Raw genomic sequence first — 22,546 nt, forward strand, 5'->3', positions numbered from 1 at the left:
TTAGGTGTGCCAGCATGGAGCCTCAACAGCAGAGAATGGTTCATGTTGAAGAGAAGGGACATACAGCAGGGGCCAAGCCAGCTCCTTTCCCCACCCTGCCCTTTTGTACTATGCTTGAATGAGAACTCGTCCTCTGGGTCCCCTCGTGTTTTCAGTGCAGATGAGGAAGTTCAACCAGGGGATGCCACACTTTCTTCTTGCTCTCCTAGACCTCAGTCTCTCCACCACTAGAGGATCCAGTGCCCTAGATAATAGATACTGCAGTAATGACCCAGATTCACAATCTCTGCTTCACTTTCTCTATAGTCCAGGCTCAAAATTCTCCATCGATGTTTTGACCAGAGTAATAAGGAATGCTCATAGGCCTTTGGGATTTCTTGAATCACACAGATAGGATGGACAGGATGGATTGTACTTTTACTGGGACTCTCAGGAGGAGATGGAAATATTCTGGATACTTAGAACTCTTCTAACCTTTATAGAACTTCATCCTTACCTACCAACTGTCCTCTCTTCTGTTAGTCACTGACACCTAAGACATACCAGAGAGATCTGGGGATGTGGCTCACTGTAGAATGCTTGCCTTATCTATATGAGGCCCTACGTTTGATATCTACCACTACCAAACCAAAACCAAAAGAAGTGTCAGAGAAAGAGCACTGCTTCTTTAGTAGTTTTGCTCAGCTTGCCTGTCATGTGGAAGTGACCTTGTACCACTACCTGGGAGAAACTAATAGACATGAGCCATGAGATCTCAACCTGCTTCCCAGCCTGTGGGTCAGGTGATTACTGCTTAGGTTGCAATATCTGAAACCGAGCCATTGATCACATGACCTCTTGCTTTCCTCCCAAGGCCATGGCTTCCCCCTTGGGACTCCTTTTAGAAAGCCTCAACTCTGTCTTCCTAATAGGGAAAATTGATCAGGGTGTCAAATTTCCATACTGAGACTGCTTCCAGATCGCTCCACCGAGCTAAAGTACTAACGCTAATGGAGTGAGAAAGAAGACAAGCTGTGGGCAGGAGCTTCCAGGGGTTCCCACCCTCCCAGTAACACCACTCTTGGGGAGGGAATTGGGATTAGGGGTTTAGTCTCACAAATCACAGTGGTTTTGGCATTTGGGCAGAAGCATGAGGTGCCCAAGTGTATGAATGTGCGTCAGAGTGTGGCCAAACTTACTGAACCAACCCCGATTATGCCCCTGACAGTGGGAGTGTTTCTAGGGAAACGGCGGTGCCTTCTGGACCCATCTGCAGTGTGGGCGGTGGATCACAGTGTTCTGGGAAGGATGCTGAGATCCACCGTGGGTGTCCTGTGATAGCAAAATGGAAATTCCACAGGAGCTTGGGGTGCAGCATGGAGATCCCCAGGCTCAGCTCAAAGACTATCGCCATCCTGTGTCTGCTCCCCCATCTCTCTCTGCAGCTCGGAGCTGCACATTGAAGCTGCCAAACATTGAAATGGATGGCAAACCCAAATGAACAGGAGAAAACTGAGCACAGGTAACTGGAAAATGATGAAGCAGTGCCTGTCTCTAGTTCAAGTGGGCAGGAGGCCAGAGTGTGGCCAATGGTGCTTCCACAATGAGAGCTGGATTGGAGAAGGATCATCTCTTGATCTAACCCATTTTCTCTGTGTTCAAACTCCTCTTCTACCTCTTAGCCTACTTCTGAAGAATCAACATTATTACCCCTGAATTTGCTTCTCAAAACACCTTCAAGTACTGTGGAATATACTTTGGACAAAGTCATCTTTGGCCTCTTACATCCTAATTCAATGGGCATTAACCAACGGCCTTACCTACAGGATCCCACCTCTTCCTGGTCACTGATCTCTGGCTCCATAATGCTGCACCCCAGAAGAGACTACTGTTTCTCTGGTGACTCATAGTCCAGCCTCCACCTAGCAGGCTCCTTTACCTTCCACTCTCAATGCACCTGTGTTCCAACATCTCCTCCCTGGCCTGTGCTCTTGTTATAGGCCTTCTCCCAGGCAGGGCCTATATTATCTTAGTTTCTGGGACCATTGTTATGCTGATGGCTTCCTGATTAACACCTGTAGTATTCATCCACATAGTTTCGCACTACTCTCTGTGCATTGCCAGCTACACAATTTCTCTGCAGGCTGATTCCCCAGTCTAGTCAAAACTAAGCCCTTTCCCACCCCCTCCAATCTATTTCTGCTCTTATTCTCCTCCTCAGTCCTTGATATTACCTTCTGCCGGGACATGTGAGTGTGAACTACACATTCTCCTGGACTCTCCTCACTCGTTCTCATTCTCCTCTCCCAGGTCATAACCCTCCCCTTTCCAGTCAATGTTCACTCATGGCTTACTTTAAGCCTCAGGCGAGGGCTGGTTTCCCTGACTCAAGTCTTAATCCCCCCAAATCTTTCCTCCATGCTACTTAGTTACCTTGAAATTTGGCTACCATGGCAGTGCCCTCTTTAGAAATCATTACATGACTCTTTACTCTGCCCCGGATCAAAAATAAAGACTGGTTTGTCATAGATCTCAAGATTCCCTCTGCCCACCTTCCAGATCCACCTCCTGCCAATCCTGGTTTGGGGACTGTGTCCACTGAACATCAGTGGGAACTGCCACAGCATCCTGTAGTTTTCTTCCATGTTTGTTCAGTCATGTTTCAAATCCTCTACTCTCTACCTCATCCTTAGCTTCCACCCATGCCACTTTCTCCCTATCTGTTTAAACTCAGCTCTAGTGACCCAGCTGGGCATATGTCCCTTTTGCATGTCTCTGTCACTGCTTAACCACTTTGTGGAAGAGTGTTGTGTTCTATAAAAACCTGTGTCTATCTCTCTGTCAATCTCTCTCTCTCTCTCTCTCTCTCTCACACACACACACAGACACATGCACACGCACACACACACATGCACTCATTAGACCAGGAGCTCTGAAATCTGGCTGAATTTTAAAATCACTTGGGCTCCAGCCCTAGAGATTATGACTTAATTGTGTTGGCAGGGGACCAAGGATCCATTTTTTTTTAAAGTTCTTCAAGGATTCTAATGTCCATGCAGGGCTGAGAACCACTGCGCTAGACCATGGGCTCCCTGAGGACTGATTGTTATTCATATTTGTCACCATGCTTCGCACAAGCAGGAACATGGTCTGATGCTTATTAACCAATGAGTCTGCTGTAGTGCATGTAATCCCTAGGCGAGATGCTCCTACGAGCTTATCTTCAGATCTGTTACATCAGAATCATTTAATGAGTTTTATTTTCATACTGATTCTGGGTCTCATCCTCAGAGATTCTAACAAACAGGTGCAGTGGTGCTGGCTGGGTGGTCAGGTTTGGGTAACTCCAGTTTAGCTCATTCTGCTCATCTTCCCAAAGTTATCATTAGCATCACCTGATCCAGGAATCCCTCTTTGACTGCTTACCATTTCTTCCTCACCAACTTCCCCATGCTGCACAATAGATAAAAGGCCCCTCCACTGTTCTCTCTCGACATTTCCACTTCCCTCCAAGCCTCCCACCCTGTCTGGAGTCTGTTAACTGATCTGGATCTTCCAGACTCCCCTTTCAGGCCATACCTGTGACTTACTTCTTGTGCTTGATCAGTGCCTGTTAAATAGTAGATATTAGTAAAGAGCAGCTGAACGAGAAGCAAGAGTAAGAGTAGAGGCTGCTGCTTCCCATGTGTTTCCTCAGGAGTTTTCCCCCACATTTTCAGATGTGGTGGCTGAGCCATCTGCCCATCTGTTATTTGTCTCAGCCTTTTGTCTGCAGCATCCCAGCTGCAGATGAAGAGCTGAAACTCTTCCACCCTGCCCAAAGGCGGCCTTGAGAATTAAGTAAATTAATAGAGGTCAAGATTTGGGTTTATGCTTAGCAAATAGAAGGGTTAACTCTTGTTGGTGCTGTTGTTTATGCCTTTAGCCTTCCTGCATCAGCTTTCAAATGCCCTGGGTAGGCAACCAGACCCCGATTGCTACCTTCTCTGAGTCTTCAAGGGACTGTGTGCTGAATTTATTTCTTACCAGGGTCAGTCCCAAACTTGTGGAAGGCTGTAGGAGCCTCCAGAGCTTGTAGTTTTTCTACATTAATTGAAAAATCAATGTGCTTATCAACAAACAGAAAGTCCTTCTGCAGAAACGCATCAATATTTTCTTAAACAGAGTGTAAACCTGCTCCTACTTTCTCATGCCCAGTGAGAGGCTGAATCCCAGGGATGGCCCACCAGGCTGCTTATACAGTCATTCTTTATTTGCTTTGACTTCAAACATCCTGTGTGAGGCAGGAGCACTGGGAAGTGCTGTGTGTAGCTGACAGAACTTGTTTCCTGAGGTTGCCCAAACAAATGATCACAAACCAGGTGGCTTAAAAGAACAAGGTGTTTTCTCTCACTTTTGGAGGAAGTCTCAAACCAAGATGTTGGCAGGACCCAGCCACTTCCAAAGACTTCTGAGAAAATCCTATCTGACGACATTCAGATTCCAGAGACTCCTAGACTCTTGGCTCTGGGATGCATTCTTCCTGTTGTGCCTCTGTCTTCACAGACCCTCTGCTCTGTTCCTTTGCACCAAGGCCTGCCTTCCTTTTCCTTGTAAAGATGCCAGTCATGGAATTCAGTTTCACCCAAATCCAGAAGGATGTCAGCTCAAGATCTCTAGTTATATCTATAAAGACCCACCTTCCAAAAAAGGTCACGTTGCAGAGGCTGTGAGTGGACACATACTGGAAGCAAGATACTGTTGAATGCACTTGTTAAACGTTGGCAGAGAGGGAGATTCATGCACTGTCTTCTAGTAATAAGGACCTCGTGAGCACTTTTTGTTGTTGTTCTTTTTTGAAGTTTGTTTGCTTCTCAACCCCTCCCTCTCCTCTGTAAAAGAGTATGATACAATTTGCAGTAAGGACAGAGGACGGACATGTCAAACTGTAAATATAGCATGGCAAATGTCACATTGAAAAGGAGATGAGGAAAGGAAGATGATACTGAGGAACAAGCTGAGCAAAGCTCTGGCTCTTGAGTTTCCTCGAAGTTGAAACTGAGACCAGCTCTGGGGATAGCAGCTGTCTCGCCTCAAGTAGCTCCCCTGGAAGTTGGCTTCTGTTTAGTTCTGAGAGCAGGAAGTTTCCCCCTCAGAAACCAAAACTTTGAGAAAAGCAAGATTATCTTACTGAAACAGGTTCTTCTAGTGCCTCCAACCCAAGAGGAGACAAGGGACAGGGACCCTGGGAGAGACCTCAAGTGGAGAGCCTTTGCCTTATATATGAAGGACCCAAAATCCCATCCCTTAATCACAGACCCACTCCCCCAGGACAGCTGGGTTGGGCCCAGGAGGCCCCAAGCAGTGCTGCCTCTCTTATCCCTGGGCCTGAAAACAAAAGCTGAGGCACAATGTTAACTTGTCCCCATATAAAGACAAAAATAGCATGAAGGGTGCAGGGAGGCATGTGTGTAATCTCCAGGTGGCTAGGAAGCCCCGCGGCTCACTCTCTTGCCACCTGCATTCAGTGGTCTTGCGCCACTTCCCCACCTGGGACAGCCGATGCCAAGGGTGGACAAAGGAGGAATCAAGGGCCAGGCTGATTGGTGATCAGTTGTTGTTTATTCCATTCTCCACACGTGCCTGTTCTAGTCTCACTAAGTTCCCCATTCTAGTTTCACACTGCCCCTCATTCCCATCTCCTCCTGTCTCTTCCACTCATCTCTCCATGCTCCATCTCACAGCCTGGTCTCTCTCTAGTCTCTCACCAACTCCCAACCTTGGCAGAAACAACCACACACCCTGGTAGGGTGGCACATCAACATATCAAAGCCCTTCCTAATTGCAGATCAGGCTCAAGAGCTGAAATACCACCTAGGGTTGTTTCTCCTTCACTAGTCCAATAACTTATTTTAACATCTTAATTAGCATCTTAATTCTACTTCTTAATATTATTTTGTATGGATACAGTTAGAGATACCTTTAAGCTTGTAGGATGGCTCTCCCAGGGACATCTCGCTATAGGTCTCACACTGCAGTGCTCAGGCCAGATTAATCTTTTGCAACTCTAGCAAGGGTCCTAATTCAGTTATTGTTTGGATCATGACAGAAATTGTCCATGACCATGCTCTTCGCTTATAGTTAAGTATTATGGTGCTTTGGCCTAGCCCATTTCAATGCCAGGGTAGCTGAGAGCTTGCCCTGGGTCCATCCAGTCCCTCGTCGGGACCCTGCTTTTTGGGGTGCTAAGAAGTAAGGGCAACTGAGGTTTAAGTCAAGAGAACAGATGCCCAGGAGTGAATATCATTCAGAGTCAATTAATTCCCAAGTTACAAAAGCATAGCATTAACTGTCTTCCTGTGTCTATACAAAAAGGATATTGCTCTGAATTAACTATGAAAAGGACATAAGGAGAAGAGAAAAGCAATATTTACAAGTTAAAAGAGTCTGATTAGGAGATAAAGGTGATTGACGAGTTGTGGAAGCAGAGCACAGAGAAAAAGTTTACAAATTAACACAGAGGAATCTGTGTGCCCAGGAGCACTGTAAACCAATGAACCTAAGCTCCCTGTGGCAAGGCAGAAAGGATAAACCATTGTCATCCTTCAAGCATGGTCCAGGTAAATAGCTTGTAATATAAGAATCAAGTGCAGGACATTTAGGACATTTAAAGAGTTAACCAAACAGTTCCTGCATAGAGAGAGGAGAGAGAGAAGCACATTTACCGTCAGTTGCTGTCCCACTACTTGATAAACATTTGCTCAACTTGGTCACATGGGTACTGCTCATATGCCTCATGGGTGAGGGCACACGTACAAGCTAAGCATGTTCCTTGGAGTGAGGAAGTGAGGGTGCAGCAGAAAAAAGTCCAGTGGTGATGGGGAAGGTGCTGGCAGGAGTCGGGTGCATACAAATCATGCAAGAGTTCCTCAAAAGTGCTACAAAGATGGAACCTTGCTGAAAGTGTACCTTTGGAATCTGAAACACAAACCCTCTGGCTACACCAGGAGCCAATGCTTGTGTGCCCTTAATTCCTTCACTCTGCTTCTGTTTGCTAGTAAGAGAGCCCTTATGGTCTGATGTCCCAGCATGGCTCTGATCATAATCGGGGACATGCAATGGCCGTTGAGGTCACTTTTCTCAGAGATTTTTTTTTCTTGTGCAAAAGTTTTATCTTTTATTTATTTATTTTTTTAATTTTTATGAGTGAAACACCATAAGGTACAGTTGTAGACTAACAAAGTTTTGTGCTTGGGTTTCAGTTATACAATGATTGAGTACCCATCCCTCTACCAGTGCCCATTCTCCATCAATGATCCCAGTATCCCTCCCACCACCCCACCCCACCCCCATCCAACCCCGTCTCTGTGACAGGGCATTCCCTTCTGTTCTCTTTCTCCTTTTGGGTGCTGTGGTTTGCAAAAGAGGCATTGAGTGGCAATTATGTTCAGTCTATAGTCTACTTTCAACATGCATCTCCCATCCTGGGAGGATCCTCTCAACACCCTTTACTTGGTGTTCCCTTCTCTACCTGAGCTGCCTTTTCCCCTAGCATGTGTGGCTGGCCTCCAAGCCTTGGAGTGAACCTCCTGGTACTTATATTGGCTATTCTTGGGTGTTAGTCTCCTCTTTTGTTACTTTATATGCCCCAGATGAATGTGATCTTTCTATGTCTGTCTCTCTCTTTCTGACTCATTTCACTTAGCATACTTTCCATGTAGTACCACTTGTATATAAATTTAATAATTTCATCTTTTGTAACAACTTCATAGTACTCCACTGTGTAGATGTACCAAAGTTTCTTTAGCCAGTCATCTGTTCTCGGACACTCGGGTTTATTCCAGATTTTGGCTATTGTGAACAGTACAGCAATGAACATAGAAGTGCTGATGTCATTTCGACTGTACTTTTTTGCCTCTCTGAGATATATTCCCAGGAGTGGTATTGCTGGGTCAAATGGGAGCTCAGTTTCTAATTTTTTGAGAATCGTCCATACTGTTTTCCAAAAGGGCTGAACCAGTCGGCATTCCCACCAGCAGTGAAGGAGAGTCTCTTTTTCGCCACATCCATGCCAATACTGGTTGCTTTTGTTCTTTTGGATGTGGGCCAGTCTCTATGGTGTGAGATGATATCTCATTGTTGTTTTGATCTGCATCTCCCTGATGATTAGTGATGTAGAGCATTTTCTCATGTGCATTTTAGCCATTCGGATTTCTTCTTTGAGAAAGTCTCAGAGATTTTGGATCGCAGTGTGACAGATTCATTATCACCCCACACCAGTAACTTCTTCCCTAGAGTTGACGCAGGAAGCAAGGCAGTGCCTTAACTGCAGACCCAGTAGAAGAGGCTTTGCTTCCCTTTTCCCCTTCTCCCTTACTCTGCAGGGTGTTCAGGGGAAGACATGTGGTCCTGGCTACTTGGTGTCATCCTCTGATCCCCAGATGGCAGAACCCCTTAACATCCTACCCCTCTAACATAAACATGTACATGTCTTCATTTCGAGTCCTCACCTGCAGCAGCCCCATGACTCAGGGGCCATTGTTCTAATACCTGGGAAGCCAAGACATGGTATTGCTGTGCTAAAATCCCGTAGTAGAGAAAATCTGTTTGGGGCTAGAGATGTTAAGACTCTTGCCTTGCATGCGGCTGATCCTGATTAAATCCCCAGCACCACGTATGGTTCCCCATGCACTTCCAGGAATGATCCTTGAGCACTGAACCAGGAGTAAGGTCTGAGGATAGCCCAGTGTGACCCCCATCCCCTGGAAGGAAAGAAGGAAGGATGGAAGGAGGGTGGGAGGGGGGAGGGAGGGACGGAGGGAAAGGAGGGGGAGGGAGGGAGGAAGGAAGGGAGGATGGATTGAAGGAAGGAAGGAAGGAAGGAGGAAGGAAGGAAGGAAGGAAGGAAGGAAGGAAGGAAGGAAGGAAGGAAGGGTGTTGTCCCAGCAGGACAGTGTTAGGAGGCAGAAGGACAGCACTTCCAAATTAACACGAAAAAGTTGAATGAACAAACTCCAGACCCAAGTAGATTTTTGGGGGGTTCAAATTGGGTTCAAATCCCATCTCCACTTTTAATTAGCTGTGGGAATTTGTGCAAGTTAGCAAGGAAGCCATTGAACCTCTATTTGTTTAACTCCTCATCTGTAAGATAAAAGGGTGTAGTAGTGTCTCTCAGGTTTAAATATACATTTCTATGCATGCCTCACAAAGGACCTAGCATTTTGTGTTACATAGTTTCCTTTTCTAATATGACTGTTGTCGCTAGAATTAGCATGATGCTATCTTTTCCCTTCTTTCTGTCTCTGTCTCTGCCCTTGAAGATTTGAATTCTTCAAATGCAAACCCAGGAAGGCTTGGGGGTGGGGGAGTTTGGTGGAGAAGCAGTGCCCTGGCAGCGACTGCATTTCTGGGTGTGATTCCCCATGCAGGACTCAGGAATCGATATCGGGGACATCACTGCCAGGAAGGCTCTGCGGAAACAGCTGCAGTGCAAGACCTTTCGCTGGTACCTGGTCAGTGTCTACCCTGAGATGAGGATGTACTCGGACATCATTGCCTATGGGATGGTAAGGAGCTGGCTTTGGAACTCATTCAGATGTTCCGATGTGTGTCTCTGTGTGTCTGTGTTTGGGGGGTGGGGGGTGGGGGCAAGGGTCTACAGTGGGTGGATGACCAGGAGACTGGTTTCTGGGCCAGTTTTTTTCAGGTGCAAACACCTATGTTCCTTTGAGAGAGGTGCTTCATCTCTTCTTTAGCTTCTAAGCATTTCAACTCCACCCCCACCTGCATATCTCACTTGAGAAGAAAACGGGAAATATGGGTAAATATGGATGAATGGGCTTCAGTTATACTGGTGATATGAGTGAGGGGTATGGCCATGTGTTCAAAACACAGACTCAACAAAACTGAAAGCATGAGGTCTAAGCTGTAGCTACTGAAATTGTAATGTGCCTATCAAGTTGACAGGCAAGGATGAGGTGGGGGTCAGGGTGGGGAGGGAATATGAAACCCTGGTGAATGGAAGTTGATACTGGTGGTGGGATTGTTGTTAAAATATCATATGCCTAAAAACAACTATCAATAACTGTATCAATCACCGTCCTTTTTTCTTTCTTTTTTTTTTCTTTTTGGGTCACACCCAGCAATGCACAGGGGTCACTCCCGGCTCTGCACTCAGGAATTATCCCTGGTGGTGCTCAGGGAACCATATGGGATGCTGAGAATCGAACCTGGGTTGGCCGGGTGCAAGGCAAACGCCCTACCCGCTGTGCTATCACTCCAGCCCCAAACACCATTCTTTAATTTTAAAACAAAAACCCAAACCTGCAGTTAGATAAGGATTGCAAGATAGTGTAACCACCACTTGCCTTCCCCAAGCATGCCATCACAGCCCCCCTGGCTCTACCACTTGATGTCCATGCCTCCCCCCATGAAGCATCCTGGATACAGTTCCGGGTAACAGTCTTCTTGAGTGAACGCCATCAGAGAGATGCTGAGTACTGTGATCCAGAGCAACACTTTCTGGTGTGGGCAGTAAAGTGGAAGTGCAAAGAACAGGGTTTGGATACAGATGAACCTAATTCCTATCTTTTAAAAAAAATGCTAGTGAAGTAACAATTAGTTACAGGTTTCAGAGGTGCTGCCTTAGACACTGTCATTTGTTTAATTCCATTGCGTTTGCCTCCTAAAGATGAAAATAGGTAACAGTTATTTTGTTCTTAAAGTCTGACTTTGTTTCTGTTTTGGTCATTCATTTGCTTTGTTTCTTTCTTTTCCATAGGGGCAGGAAAGCAAATAGTGTTTTCTCTTTTTCTCTGACTTCACCGCCTAAATCCCTCTGAGTCTCCATCTTGTTGCACACAGCAGCATGTTATCCTTTTCATTATTAATTTGTATTCCATTATAGCACAGCGGGCAGGGGGGTAGGGCGTTTTCCTTGCACATGGCCAACCCAGGTTCAATTCCTCCATCCCTCTCGGAGAGCCCGGCAAGCTACCAAGAGTATCCTGCCCACACAGCAGAGCCTGGCAAGCTCCTGTGGCATATTTGATATGGCAAAAACAGTAACAGCAAGTCACACAATGAAGACGTTACTAGTGCCCACTTGAGCAAATAGATGAACAATGAAAGGACAGTGCTACAGATAGTGCTATATACATAACTTGTTCCAACCTTGAGCTGGAGTGATAGCACAGCGGTAGGGCGTTTGCCTTGCACGCAGCCAACATGGCTGACCCGAGTTCAATTCCTTTGACCCTCTTGGAGAGCCCAGCAAGCTACCGAGAGTATCTCGCCCGCACGGCAAAGCCTGGCAAGCTACCCGTGACGTATTCGATATGCCAAAAGCAGAAACAACAAGTCTCACAATTTGTTGTGAGATGTTACTGGTGCCCACTCAAGCAAATCGATGAACAATGGGAAGACAATGCTACAGTGCTACAGTTCCAACCTTGACCAGGCCACTTATGGGTCAAGCATCTTATCATCTGTGCTATTCAGTTTCTTAATGTTATTTAGAACTTTTTTTGCTAGCAGCTAAATCCCCAAAGCGGGAGTGGAGGCACAAGGGTTTGCCCATGTCTACACAGGTAATCCACACTGAATTACGTATCAAGGACACCAGCTTTTGATAGTGCTCAGTTCTTTCCTTTGAAGGGTATTCCCTCAGATTTTTTAGTATCTCACAATGAAAACTTAAAAAAAAATCTGAAGCCTCTTCCTCTGAAAGACTATGGCTGGAATTGAGTTCAAGCTCGGACACCTCAGTAGAAACACCATGGAAGAAACACCATTCTGCCTGGAAGGGAATCATTTGGCCTCGGTGTTTTCTATAGTGCTCTCAATGCTAATTTAACCAGAATTCTAAAGGAGCCAGAACTGGGTACCAAGTACTAGCTCCCCCTCCTCCCATCTAGCCTCTGGTTGAGGAGACCAGCTGGTATTGGGGAGTGGGGGTGGGGTGCCAAAAACTCCCATAAGAGATCCTATTATGACATTTTCAAGGCATGTCATCATATCATTGGGTTGACATGACCTGAGAATGGCCTAGTGGTCACTCTATTTCTCAAGCTGATACAGTTCTATGTAAAAAAAAATCATCAACTGGCCTTGCCTAACTATTATTACCTGAGGCTCCAGATCCAATAAAGGTATATTGGACCATGAGGACCATTGGACCATCAGCCCATCTACCTCCCTAGAACAGAACAAGTCTGAGACTCAGCTGCTACCTGTGTCCCCACTTTCTGCTCAAAGCAGGCCGTGTATAATCCTTGCCCATTGTTGCAAGCAATCCCTGCTATTGCAGCTCCAGGGAAGTGATTGATCCCAAACTTTGCATGCTGCCTAAAGACTTTCTAGTCTTCCAAGTGAACTCTCTCATTTTGACCAGGTATAGCAGGTTTACCCTTAAGTCTCTTGTCACCACCTCCAGAAACCCTGGGTTGGTAAAATAGTGCATGTTATATATAAGGTTGTGATCTCCCTGACTCGATAGCTGGCATCGTTTTCACACTGCCATATGGGAAAGCCACCCCTCATCCTACGGAGGGCCGAGCAGAGTTAATCCCCTTAGACATGGGCAGAGGCCTGACTGCAGGCCTGGTCAGCCTCCCCTCCCGCCTGCCTCCTCCATGGCTCTGGCTCTGAGAGCAGAGGCACGCTCCCTTGTTAGGGAGCATAACGAGCTCTTAATGGGGGCAATGGGGAGGGCAACGCTGAGCCAAGCAAGATGTAGCCGGAAGAGCAAGAGGATTTGCAGAGACTGAGTCATCCTTCCTGCTGATTATTTTTGTACTGAAATGGAAAGATCAGATGTCTTCTTGGGTGCAGAGTTTATTTTTCTTTTTTCTGGTTTCCTTTTCCTCTTCCAACTTCTACACAAGTGAGACTTCCCAGGTCAAAGGACCTCCTGGCATTGTCAGCCAGACCAGAGTCAAGTCAATAAAGGACCCACTGTTAGGTCCCATGAATAATTTCTGCAGCCAGAAGGGTCTTTGGCCCTGGTCAGGGGGAATGAGTCTCCTCCTGGAACTCTTAGCTCCAGAGCCAGGTGAGGGGGGCCTTTGGATTAAGCCCAGCTTTTGCACGAGAGATGGAACAGCCTCCTGAAACACAGTCCTGGCTTCTGCAGTTAGATGCTCTACCACTGAGCTATATTCCCACAGGTATGGCTTCTGAGTGTTAGGTTTCCCACATCTTTGTGCACTCTTTTTTTTTCTTCTTTGGTGATGCACAGGGGTTACTCCTGGCTCTGCACTCAGGAATTTCTCCTGGCGGTGTTCAGAGGACCATATGGGATGCTGGGAATCAAACCCGGGTCGGGCACATGCAAGGCAAACGCCCAATCCGCTGTGCTATCTCTCCAGCTCCTCTTTGTGTACCCTTGGCTCCACATCTTTGCATACCCTTGACATGCTTTGAAACCCTCAAGGCTGCAGTCGTTTTACTTCATGGGACATCTTTACCATCTTGGGATTGTTGCCATTTACAAGATGGAAAGATCTGGGATTTTGGAGATAGATTCTGACTCTGCCTCTTGTCCAACAAAGATGCCCTTTGTTTCTTCATTTTCTTTCCTCATTCATTCCATTGGTTTTTACTGTCCATTATGTGCCAGGACTGGCCTACGCCATAAGGAGAGAGAAAGACTGGAACTTAGTGTGGGAACTCAGAGACACGGGCCAGTGAGGAAGCAGAAAGACAATGTACTGGGAGCTGTGATGGGAGAGAGGAAGGTGCTGGCAAAGCAGAGAGCAGCGACCTCCCTCAGAGATGTGGGTCAGGAAAGGCTTCCAGAATGACAGAAGCTGTGGGCTCAAAACAAATGAAAGACATAGAGTTAATCAGGCAAAGAGAAGCCACACAGAGGGCAGCAAATGGGAAGGATCACGCTGCATAGCACAGAGAGGTGAGGCAGAGCCTGTTATACACATATCCCTCATCCTAAGGAAAGAGAACATTACAGATCTGAGTATGTCATTTGGAGCGAAATAACACAATGAAAGGCCTTCCCTCACAAGCTTCCCAGCACATACATGCAGTGATAATACCGTATCTCCAAATGGCTTGCAAGAGGGCTGTGGCAGTCATCAGAACAGCTACCAATTATTGCACAGTTGCCAGTTGCGGGGTCTGTGCTAAGCCTTTGTAGATATTTTCATAAAAGCCCTATGAGATAGGCACTATTATTATCCTTATTTTTCAGAGAGGGAAACAGATAAGAGTTTGTGGCTTTGTCCAGGACCACACAGCTGGAGCCCAGATTCCATGCCAAGGCTGGGATCTTCCGCCACACTCTGTCAGGAGGCCACCTGCTTGGTGGGGAAGGGATGCCACAGAGCAAAAGGCAGCCCCCACTCTCTCCCAGAGGCTGCTCTGAGAACCCAAAGGAGGCCAGGGGTGACATCAGGGCTCTTTGAATCTTTCTCCTTGCAGCACCAGTTAGCAGCACTCCATAGCACTTGCTGGTTGGGCTTCTGATGGGAGAGGCACTCTCTGTGGCCACAGAAGTCCCGAGTGTACTTCTATGTGTGTCTCCCACATAGGCAAGAAAGGCATTAAAATAGGGCATGCAGTTTTCTGGGGATCCTGTCTAGGGAACTGTCACATGTTCTTATGTTTTGAGTCTCTCAAAACTGTAAGTGGGAGATTAAGTTGCACTCACTTAGTAAAGGAAAGGAAATTCAAGAAAAAAATGTTTGACCCTGTTGCTCATCCCCTGTCCAGAGAAGGACACACAACACGCAGAGGTGTCCCTCTGGCATCTGCTCCTTCTCCATCTCACGCCTCTTATGAGGTTGTTGTCTTCCACAAGCCACTTGCGCTCCCATAGTTCAGCTACTACCTGCCCTTGACCTTCCCCTTCCCGAGAAAGAAGGCTCACCTGTGTCTGTTGTCCTGGATTCCAGTTTCAGTCTGCAGTTGCACACAAGTACTATGGTTTCTATGAGATGCTGAAACTAGTTCAACATAAGTAGAGGTAAAGAGGCCAAAACAGTCTTAGAAGCACAAAAAATTAAATATAGCTAGACATGTACACTCAAGCCAGGAAGATCCTAACCCCACAGTTGGAATGGGAAGTCTTCTCGTCTCTAATCACACCTACTTCATACTTCCTCTCATCCATGATCACAGCTGGATTTCTTTGCCTGCCCATGGTCCAGCAGATATGCCACCCAATCTAAATGGTTTTACAATTCTGCTGTCACAGTCTCAGGGTTTCTTAACCAGATTCTTAGAATAAGGAGAGGTGTGAGATGGTCACACTCGAACTTGAAAGATAATACAGTGGGTAGGGCATTTGGCTTGCATAAAGCTAGCCTAGCAAACTACCCATGGTATACTTGATATGCCAAAAACAGTAACAATAATGCAACTCATTCCCCTGACCCTGAAAGAGCCTCCAATATGGCAGCGTTGGGGAAATATGAGTAAGGAGAGGCTGCTAAAATCCCAGGGATGGGATGAATGGAGACGTTACTGATGACTGCTCCAGTAAATAGATGAACAACAGGATGACAGTGATACAGTGATACAACCAGCCTGGGATTAATCCCCACCATCCCATATGAGATTACTCCCCTGAGCACTGCCAGGAGTAATTTCTGAGTGCAGAACTAGGAGTATCCCTGAGTCCCTGAGCATCGCCAGGTGTGGCTTAAAACCAAAGGGAGAAAGAGGGAGGAAGGGAAGGAGGGAGGGAGACAGAAAGGAGGGGGGAGAGAGAGAGAGACAGAAAGACAGACAGAAAGACAGACAGAGAGATATGGATTGTCACACCCCAGAGACAGAAGGATTGCAGAGGCAAGGGAAATAAAAAAGAATGACTGTTTTTTTAAAATATTGGTTGATGGCTCAGCTATGCTATGTAGACTCTAAAGTCATCCTTTCCATGAGCTGCAATTTGATTTAAGTCAGATGGAACCTTGGTTATTGGTTTTCTTACCAGGAACATGGAAGGCAACGATTGGCGTAGAGTATCCAAAAATTGATTCTTTAGGTTGTCTGTAGGAGAGGGTAAAAGATACCTATCTTCTGCTTCCACATTAACTTTCTCTGTGAGAATTCCCATGTGGTAATTTTTCAACTGCTGGACCACCAGTGGGACCCTGGGCTTGGCCAGTGTCCCACTGGCAGTCTATATTGCTGCATCTACCATAGGCAGAAATTCTACTGGTTCCAGAGGCATCCCAACCTGAAAACAGCTGACACCCCTCAGCAACATAGATTTCTTCCCTTGAAAGGGGTTGTGGTTCTCTCTCTCTCTCTCTCTCTCTCTCTCTCTCTCTCTCTCTCTCTCTCTCTCTCTCTCTCACACACACACACACACACACACACACACACACACACGGTGGTCTCAACACCCAATCTCCCAAATTCTTCCTGGCAACTTAACAAGCAAATGATTCTCTCCCTGGTCTTCCCTTCAGTCACATTGATTCCTTTAGGCAGAAGCTGCTGCTCATTGCTTTTCATAGCATTCCCAGGGCCTTGGGTTGTTTATGAAAACAGGGTGTGTCTTTGTGGAACGTTTATTTCTCTCCAGTTAATGCATTTTTTTCCTGTTCCTTTTTCTTTGCTGTGGTCCTTCTCCTCTGGTGTTCAGCTACAGAACTCTCTGAAGACAGATCTGTGTCTTGACCAGGGCCCAGAAACAGAGAACGTTCCCATCCTGTACATCTGCCATGGCATGACACCCCAGGTGAGTCATTAAAATATGTGTGTGCCTAAGAAAGAGAGAGGGGGGGGGGAGAGAGAGAGAGAGAGAGAGAGAGAGAGAGAGAGAGAGAGAGAGAGAGAGAGAGAGATGGATTAATGAATGGGGCAGGAGAACCAAAAGTCAAACCAACACAGCCATCCCAGGCCCAAGACCTTTCCACTGAAGCTTTTATCCCTAAGTGATAAAGAGAAGAGTCCTTCCTGGAGGACTTTTGCAAGTCCTTCTTGCCTGAAAGGAGGCTGGGGAGGGGAATACTAGGATGCCAGGTGTCACTGTTGTGAGGAGTGAGGAGGGTGAAGAGGTCCTCAGAGGAACCCTTGTATTCTGTGAAATGACCATGGAGAAATTCCAATCCAGGTCAGTAGCCTGTACATGCCTTGAAGGAGGGGCCCTGTGAAGTTTTTCAAGCTCCCTCACATCTCACAAGCTCTTTAGACCCTTTTGACTTTGACGATCATTCCACAGCCTCAGGCTCTACTCTTAGAGCAGAGCTGGGGCTGAAACACATCACCACCACAAGACCCCTGTTAGTGCTTATGACCTTCTGTGGAGAATGAAGAAAAGGGCCAGGCCAAAGGGAAGTTGCCTATAAAATATGTTATCATTAAAACTTCCCCACTGATAGACTAGGCTTCAGATATTCAAAGAGGATGTCAAGACATGGGTAAGGAAAGTCATTTGTTCTGCTAGTACAATTACCAACCTTTAATTAAGAATGCCACTGGCTGGCCTGTTTTGAATTATTAACAACATTTTCAACAATGATTTTATCTTGCTTCCCTGGGTGCACAGTGATTAAAAAAAGATATTTAATATTAAGTATATGTATGTTTGTGCAACTGTAGTTCTGTGTTTAAAAGGGTCATTATCTGCCTAAACACACAGTGGTGTATGTTACCCTGAGTGCAACAGTTGTCCATTGTAGTCTCTGCCACTTTGCCCTTCCTGTGGGCTGAACTACTGCAACCCATGACTGGTTAACTGCAGGACAGTGGCATTACACTGTCCACACACCAGGCAGAAGAGTCTTCTTCATTATTACAGGGACTGGCACTTTAGTGAGTGGCTAACCTCATATATACTTTTATTAACACACAGACACACATATACACACATACATACACATACACACATGTACACTAAATAGAAAAGTTCTAGGTCTGCAAATTTAGGAACTCTTAGATTAAATGTACACACATAACCACATTCAGATCAATAATAAGAGCATTGCTGCCTGATTTTGAACTTATAAATAAAAGCTAGAGCACTGCTTCCCCCAAAGTGAGCAATTCCAACTCCTGGAGGGCACTGGAATAATCCAGGATGGGGCCAATAATATCCTGGAGGGGCACTTTCTCTTAGTTCCCTGAAAGAACACAGATTTGTGGAAGAGCACTGAAGGATTTATTTTCTGAAAGGAGAACAGGAAGCCACATAAGTGTGGAAATGCTTGCTCTTGATTGTCTGCTTCTCTGGTTGGTGGTGTCCCCTTTGCCTATGTGTAAAACACACGTGCTGTGGCATGCAGTTGTAATTTGTTCATTTTCATTATTCTGTGGCATTCTGCTTTATGAATAGACCATAGTCACTATATATTCTACTGTGGATGGACACGTGGGCTATTACCAGTTTGGGAGTGTTATTAATACTGCTGCTATGAACCCTTTCGGTGTACTATCCATGCATTGCTTGGGGATTTATTCCTAGGAGTCAGTCTGTGAGTTGTGGAGCTAACATTTGTTCACTTTAGTAGACACTTGCCTGCACTGGCTTGCTCGGCCCTGGAACAAACCGCCGTTGGCAGGGTGGCTTCGCAGCTGACGTTCATTTTCTCACTGTCCTAGAGTCAAGGAAGTGTAAGATCTCAGGGCTGACCGTTTCGTGGTAAGAGCTCTTTTCCTGGCTCACAGATGGTCCTTCCCCTTGTGTCCTCACAAGATAGGGTGAGAGAAATGCACCCTTTTAGTGGCGTCTACTTAAAAGGACCTTTTAAATTAGGAATCTACACTTAGGACTTCATAAACCTTAACATGATCTAGGAGTTTATTTTAGCATAGCTATACAATAAAATAAAATAAAATAAAATATTCCAAAACGATGTCATATAAAATAAAAACATTGTATTTTATTATTTATTGGGGAATCTATCTCATAAGTGGTTCTCAGTAGGCCCTGAGGCCCCATTGGTGATTCTCAGCCAACTGGTGGTTCAGTGCAAGAGTCCAAGGATTTCCTGGATCACCCGAGCAGTACTATGGTACCTCTAGGGCCACATCTAGCCATACTCAGGGGTCTCGGGGCTGTATCCAGTGATGCTCAGTGGCCCCTGTATTATCAATAATTGAACCCAGGTTGGGCACATATAGGGTATGTGTCTCAGTCCCTGAATTACCTTCCATTGAAGAGATGGGATGGGGGGATTGAAGACTTGGGCTTATCGGTCATCCAGAATGAAGCTGGAATAGAGGTTGGTCTTACCTGCAGAGGTGCTGCTGGTTTGCACAGGAAGGAAGGGAGTTACATGATTTTAGCAAATCTGAGTGGATGCAGGGCCAGTGCTAACCTGGACTGGGAACAAATGTTGAAAATGTTCTCTGAGGAATGACAGGTGCCCTCCTGAGCAGGAATGCCTTCTGCCTATGGCTCCTAACTCCATATGAATAGTCTCGATGTGCTTAGGAGCATGAATTATGGCAACAAATTGCTTGAGTCAACTGTCAGCTTTAATAGTTTCTAGAGCAAAAAATTAAACAAGGTTTGAAATCTCAGTCTATTTTCTTATATGCAAAAAATGGATTAATCACTGTATATATATTTATATATCATAATGATTATAAATATTTGATGCCTACAGAATATTTAAAATAATAGTTGGCATACCGTAAATCACAATAATATTAGTGTTAATATTATGATAGTAATATTAATGTTATTATTGCTTCTCATTAAGCCTTGGTCAGAACAAATGCCCTTAAGTTTCTGGCTTCAACCCACATTGAACTGCCTTTCCTTGGACTCATGGACCATGTGCCTTGGTTTCCTGCTCTGGTCAAGGCCAGCCTGTAGACCATCAAAACATCATTGTGCTGCTCCAGGAGCAAACCAGGGACCAGGGGAATGGTCAGTGAATATTAAAGTCCTAAGCTTAATCTGTCCATTTATTTGAAGTACTGTCTTAACCATCTCTGGGTTTTTATTTTATCTTACTCATTTATCAAGGTAAAACTTGATACTAAGTACTCACATCTTAAGTGTATAGTGTAATGAATTTCCATGGACCTAGACTGTGGTCAGTAAACCCAGATCAAACACCTCATCCCACTGGGCTTCCTCACTCTCTTGGTCCAGACCACTCTGAAAGGAGGATGGAGATGCTGTTCTCTGGCATGGATAGATTCTGTCTGGGTCTGCATTCTTCTCTGCAAAAATAGGAAAATGAACTGGCTCCATTCAGGCTCTGCTTTGCCAGAGCCCTCAGACTTCTTACCTTGAATTCTTTTCTGAAAGTCAGTTGGCCTGGGAAGCTGTGAATTGATGCTGTGCTTTTAGCCATGCTGGAAGCAGCCCCACCCCACCCCAACGTTTTGCAAATTATCTTTAGAAATAGGGCAGCAGAAAGTGTTGAAAAGACTCAGATTTTCCTAACTATCTCCAAAGTTACTGAAATTCTCATGAAACGAGACTGCACAGGGAACACTGGGGCCAGCTCTCAGTGTTCACAGGGAAGGAGACCAGCCTCAGATCAGACACATTTCCCAGAACAAGGGAGTAGACAGGCTGCACTTTAGCAGAAATTTGTTGGGTCTGGCCTGCCCAATGAGCTGTAGGAGCCAGAAAGAACTGGGTCATCCCTTAGAGGGGTTGTGTCCTGGCGAGAGTTCATCCTTGCAGGTTGGAAACAGCACAGGGCATAATCAGTGGCTGAGGAGCAGGAATGCTGACTGGCAAGGTTTCAAGGCCAACTACTATCCCTTAAAAGAACTTATTTGGTTCATAGGGGGAGGGGATAAAAGAACAGGGAGCTCAAGATAGTACCTAGTACTATCCAGGATAGTACTTAGGACTAAGGATAGTACCTTAGTACAAGGGCAGGATCCTCTAAAGAGTGCTGTGGACAGATACTACCCCCAAGAATTCTCAAAGTTTTCCAGACTTGGTCCAAATCAAATATTCAACATTCATTCTCCCCACCCCCCACCCCTACCCCCACTGACAGCTCTCTGCAAAATTGCACTTGTTGGATCAGAGAGATAATAAAGTGGGTAGGGCACTTCTTTTCATATGCCAACCCTGGTTTGATCTTGGGCACCACACAGGATTCCTCAAGCCCCTCCTGATATAACCCCTGAGCACAGATCCAGGATAAGCCCTGAACATCACAGGTGTGGTCCTAAAGACCAAACAAACAAATAAACAAAACAATCTGCTCTTGTTTACACAGACACAAAGATCCAGAAACACCAAGTAAAGTCCATGCAGTACAGTAAGACTGCTGTGTGAGAATGTGCAGGTTGAGCACTACATAGCTTCATAGGTTGGTTGTGACACTTTACATTGTAATTTTGAGGCATAAGGACCAGTTTGAGAATCAGGACTGTCCTTCTTATCTCTGCTATGAAACCTTACAAAATTCCCCCCCTAAGCGTCCCTTCAGGATAGGAAGTCTGTAAATATTGTAAGTCCTATGATAAGGCAGTATATGATGACCACTACCAAGGTTCAGAGGCAGCCATTCTTCTTCTTAATCGTGTTCCTTGGGAAGACCTTGTGCAATTTCCCTATCAATAAAACAGAAATTATAGTAATACCTACCTTAAATAGTTATTAAAATAACTAGGTAAATCAATGTATGTAAAACAGTTAGCCAACACACCTGGTCCTCAGTCATTGCTCACTAAATATTGACTGTTATTATTACCTAACTGATAAAGATATTCAAGACCATATCCTTGAGTTAAAAGAGTGGAAGTTGTTTAGCCCCGAAAGGAAATATTTAAGGAAGACTGAAAAGCTCCCAAATTAATAAAGACTGATTTTCCCATAGAATAGGGGAAATCTTCCTAGTTGGTGCTCAGATTCTAGTGACCTATCTCTTTTCAATGGAGTCAAAAGTCAAGTTTGGGACTGGTGAGATAGTGCAGGGGTTTAGGCACTTGCCTCTCATGTGGCTGACCCTGGTTCAGTTCCTGGCATAGCATGTGGGCTCCTAAGCACTGCCAGGAGTGAGCCCTGAGCACAGAATCAGGAATAACAAGCCCTGCACACCACTGGGTGTGACCCAAACTCCCCAAAACAAAACTTTGAACAAAACAAAAATCAAGTTTGTTGAGCTCCAGAGTCCTTAGGAAGGAATCCAATATCATGTAGACACTTAAGATTAGAATGCTTACTTACACACCCATACTGGAATTCTAGAGATTTTAATTCATTACTTTTGGTTTCTTAATCACTGGGAGTCTACTTTGGGCCACTGTTGCTGTCACTGTCCTCCCGTTCATCGATTTTTTTTTTTTGCTTGAGCAGGCCCAGTAACATTGTGAAACTTGTTACTGTGTTTGGCATATCGAATATGTCATGGGTAGCTTGCCAGGCTTTGCTGTGCGGGCGAGATACTCTCAGTAGCTTGCCAGGCTCTTTGAGAGGAGCAGAGGAATCAAACCCAGGTCTGCCATATTGGCTACATGCAAGGCAAACACCCTACACGCTGTGCTATCACTCCAGCTCTTGTTCATTGATTTGTTCGAGTGGGCCCAGTAACATCTCCATTTTGAGACTTGTTGTTACTGTGTTTGGCATATCAAATATGTCACGGGTAGCTTGTCAGGCTTTGCCGTGTGGGTGGTAGCTTGCCAGGCTCTCGGAGAGGGG

At 45.6% G+C, this 22,546-nt stretch overlaps 1 protein-coding gene across 1 annotated transcript in view; it reads left to right on the forward strand.

Moving 5' to 3' along the window:
* Positions 1–22,546, forward strand: part of GALNT18 (polypeptide N-acetylgalactosaminyltransferase 18) — a 379,034-nt gene that overhangs the window by 314,948 nt on the left and 41,540 nt on the right. The window contains exons 8-9 of the mRNA XM_056116106.1: positions 9,387–9,524; positions 16,565–16,660. Of these exons, the coding sequence (XP_055972081.1) occupies positions 9,387–9,524; positions 16,565–16,660 (234 nt within the window). The remainder of the gene's footprint in view (positions 1–9,386; positions 9,525–16,564; positions 16,661–22,546) is intronic.

The sequence above is a fragment of the Sorex fumeus genome, unplaced genomic scaffold (assembly GCF_029834395.1).
Source record: "Sorex fumeus unplaced genomic scaffold, SorFum_2.1 ptg000030l, whole genome shotgun sequence".
In the NCBI taxonomy this organism is placed as follows: Eukaryota; Metazoa; Chordata; class Mammalia; order Eulipotyphla; family Soricidae; genus Sorex; species Sorex fumeus.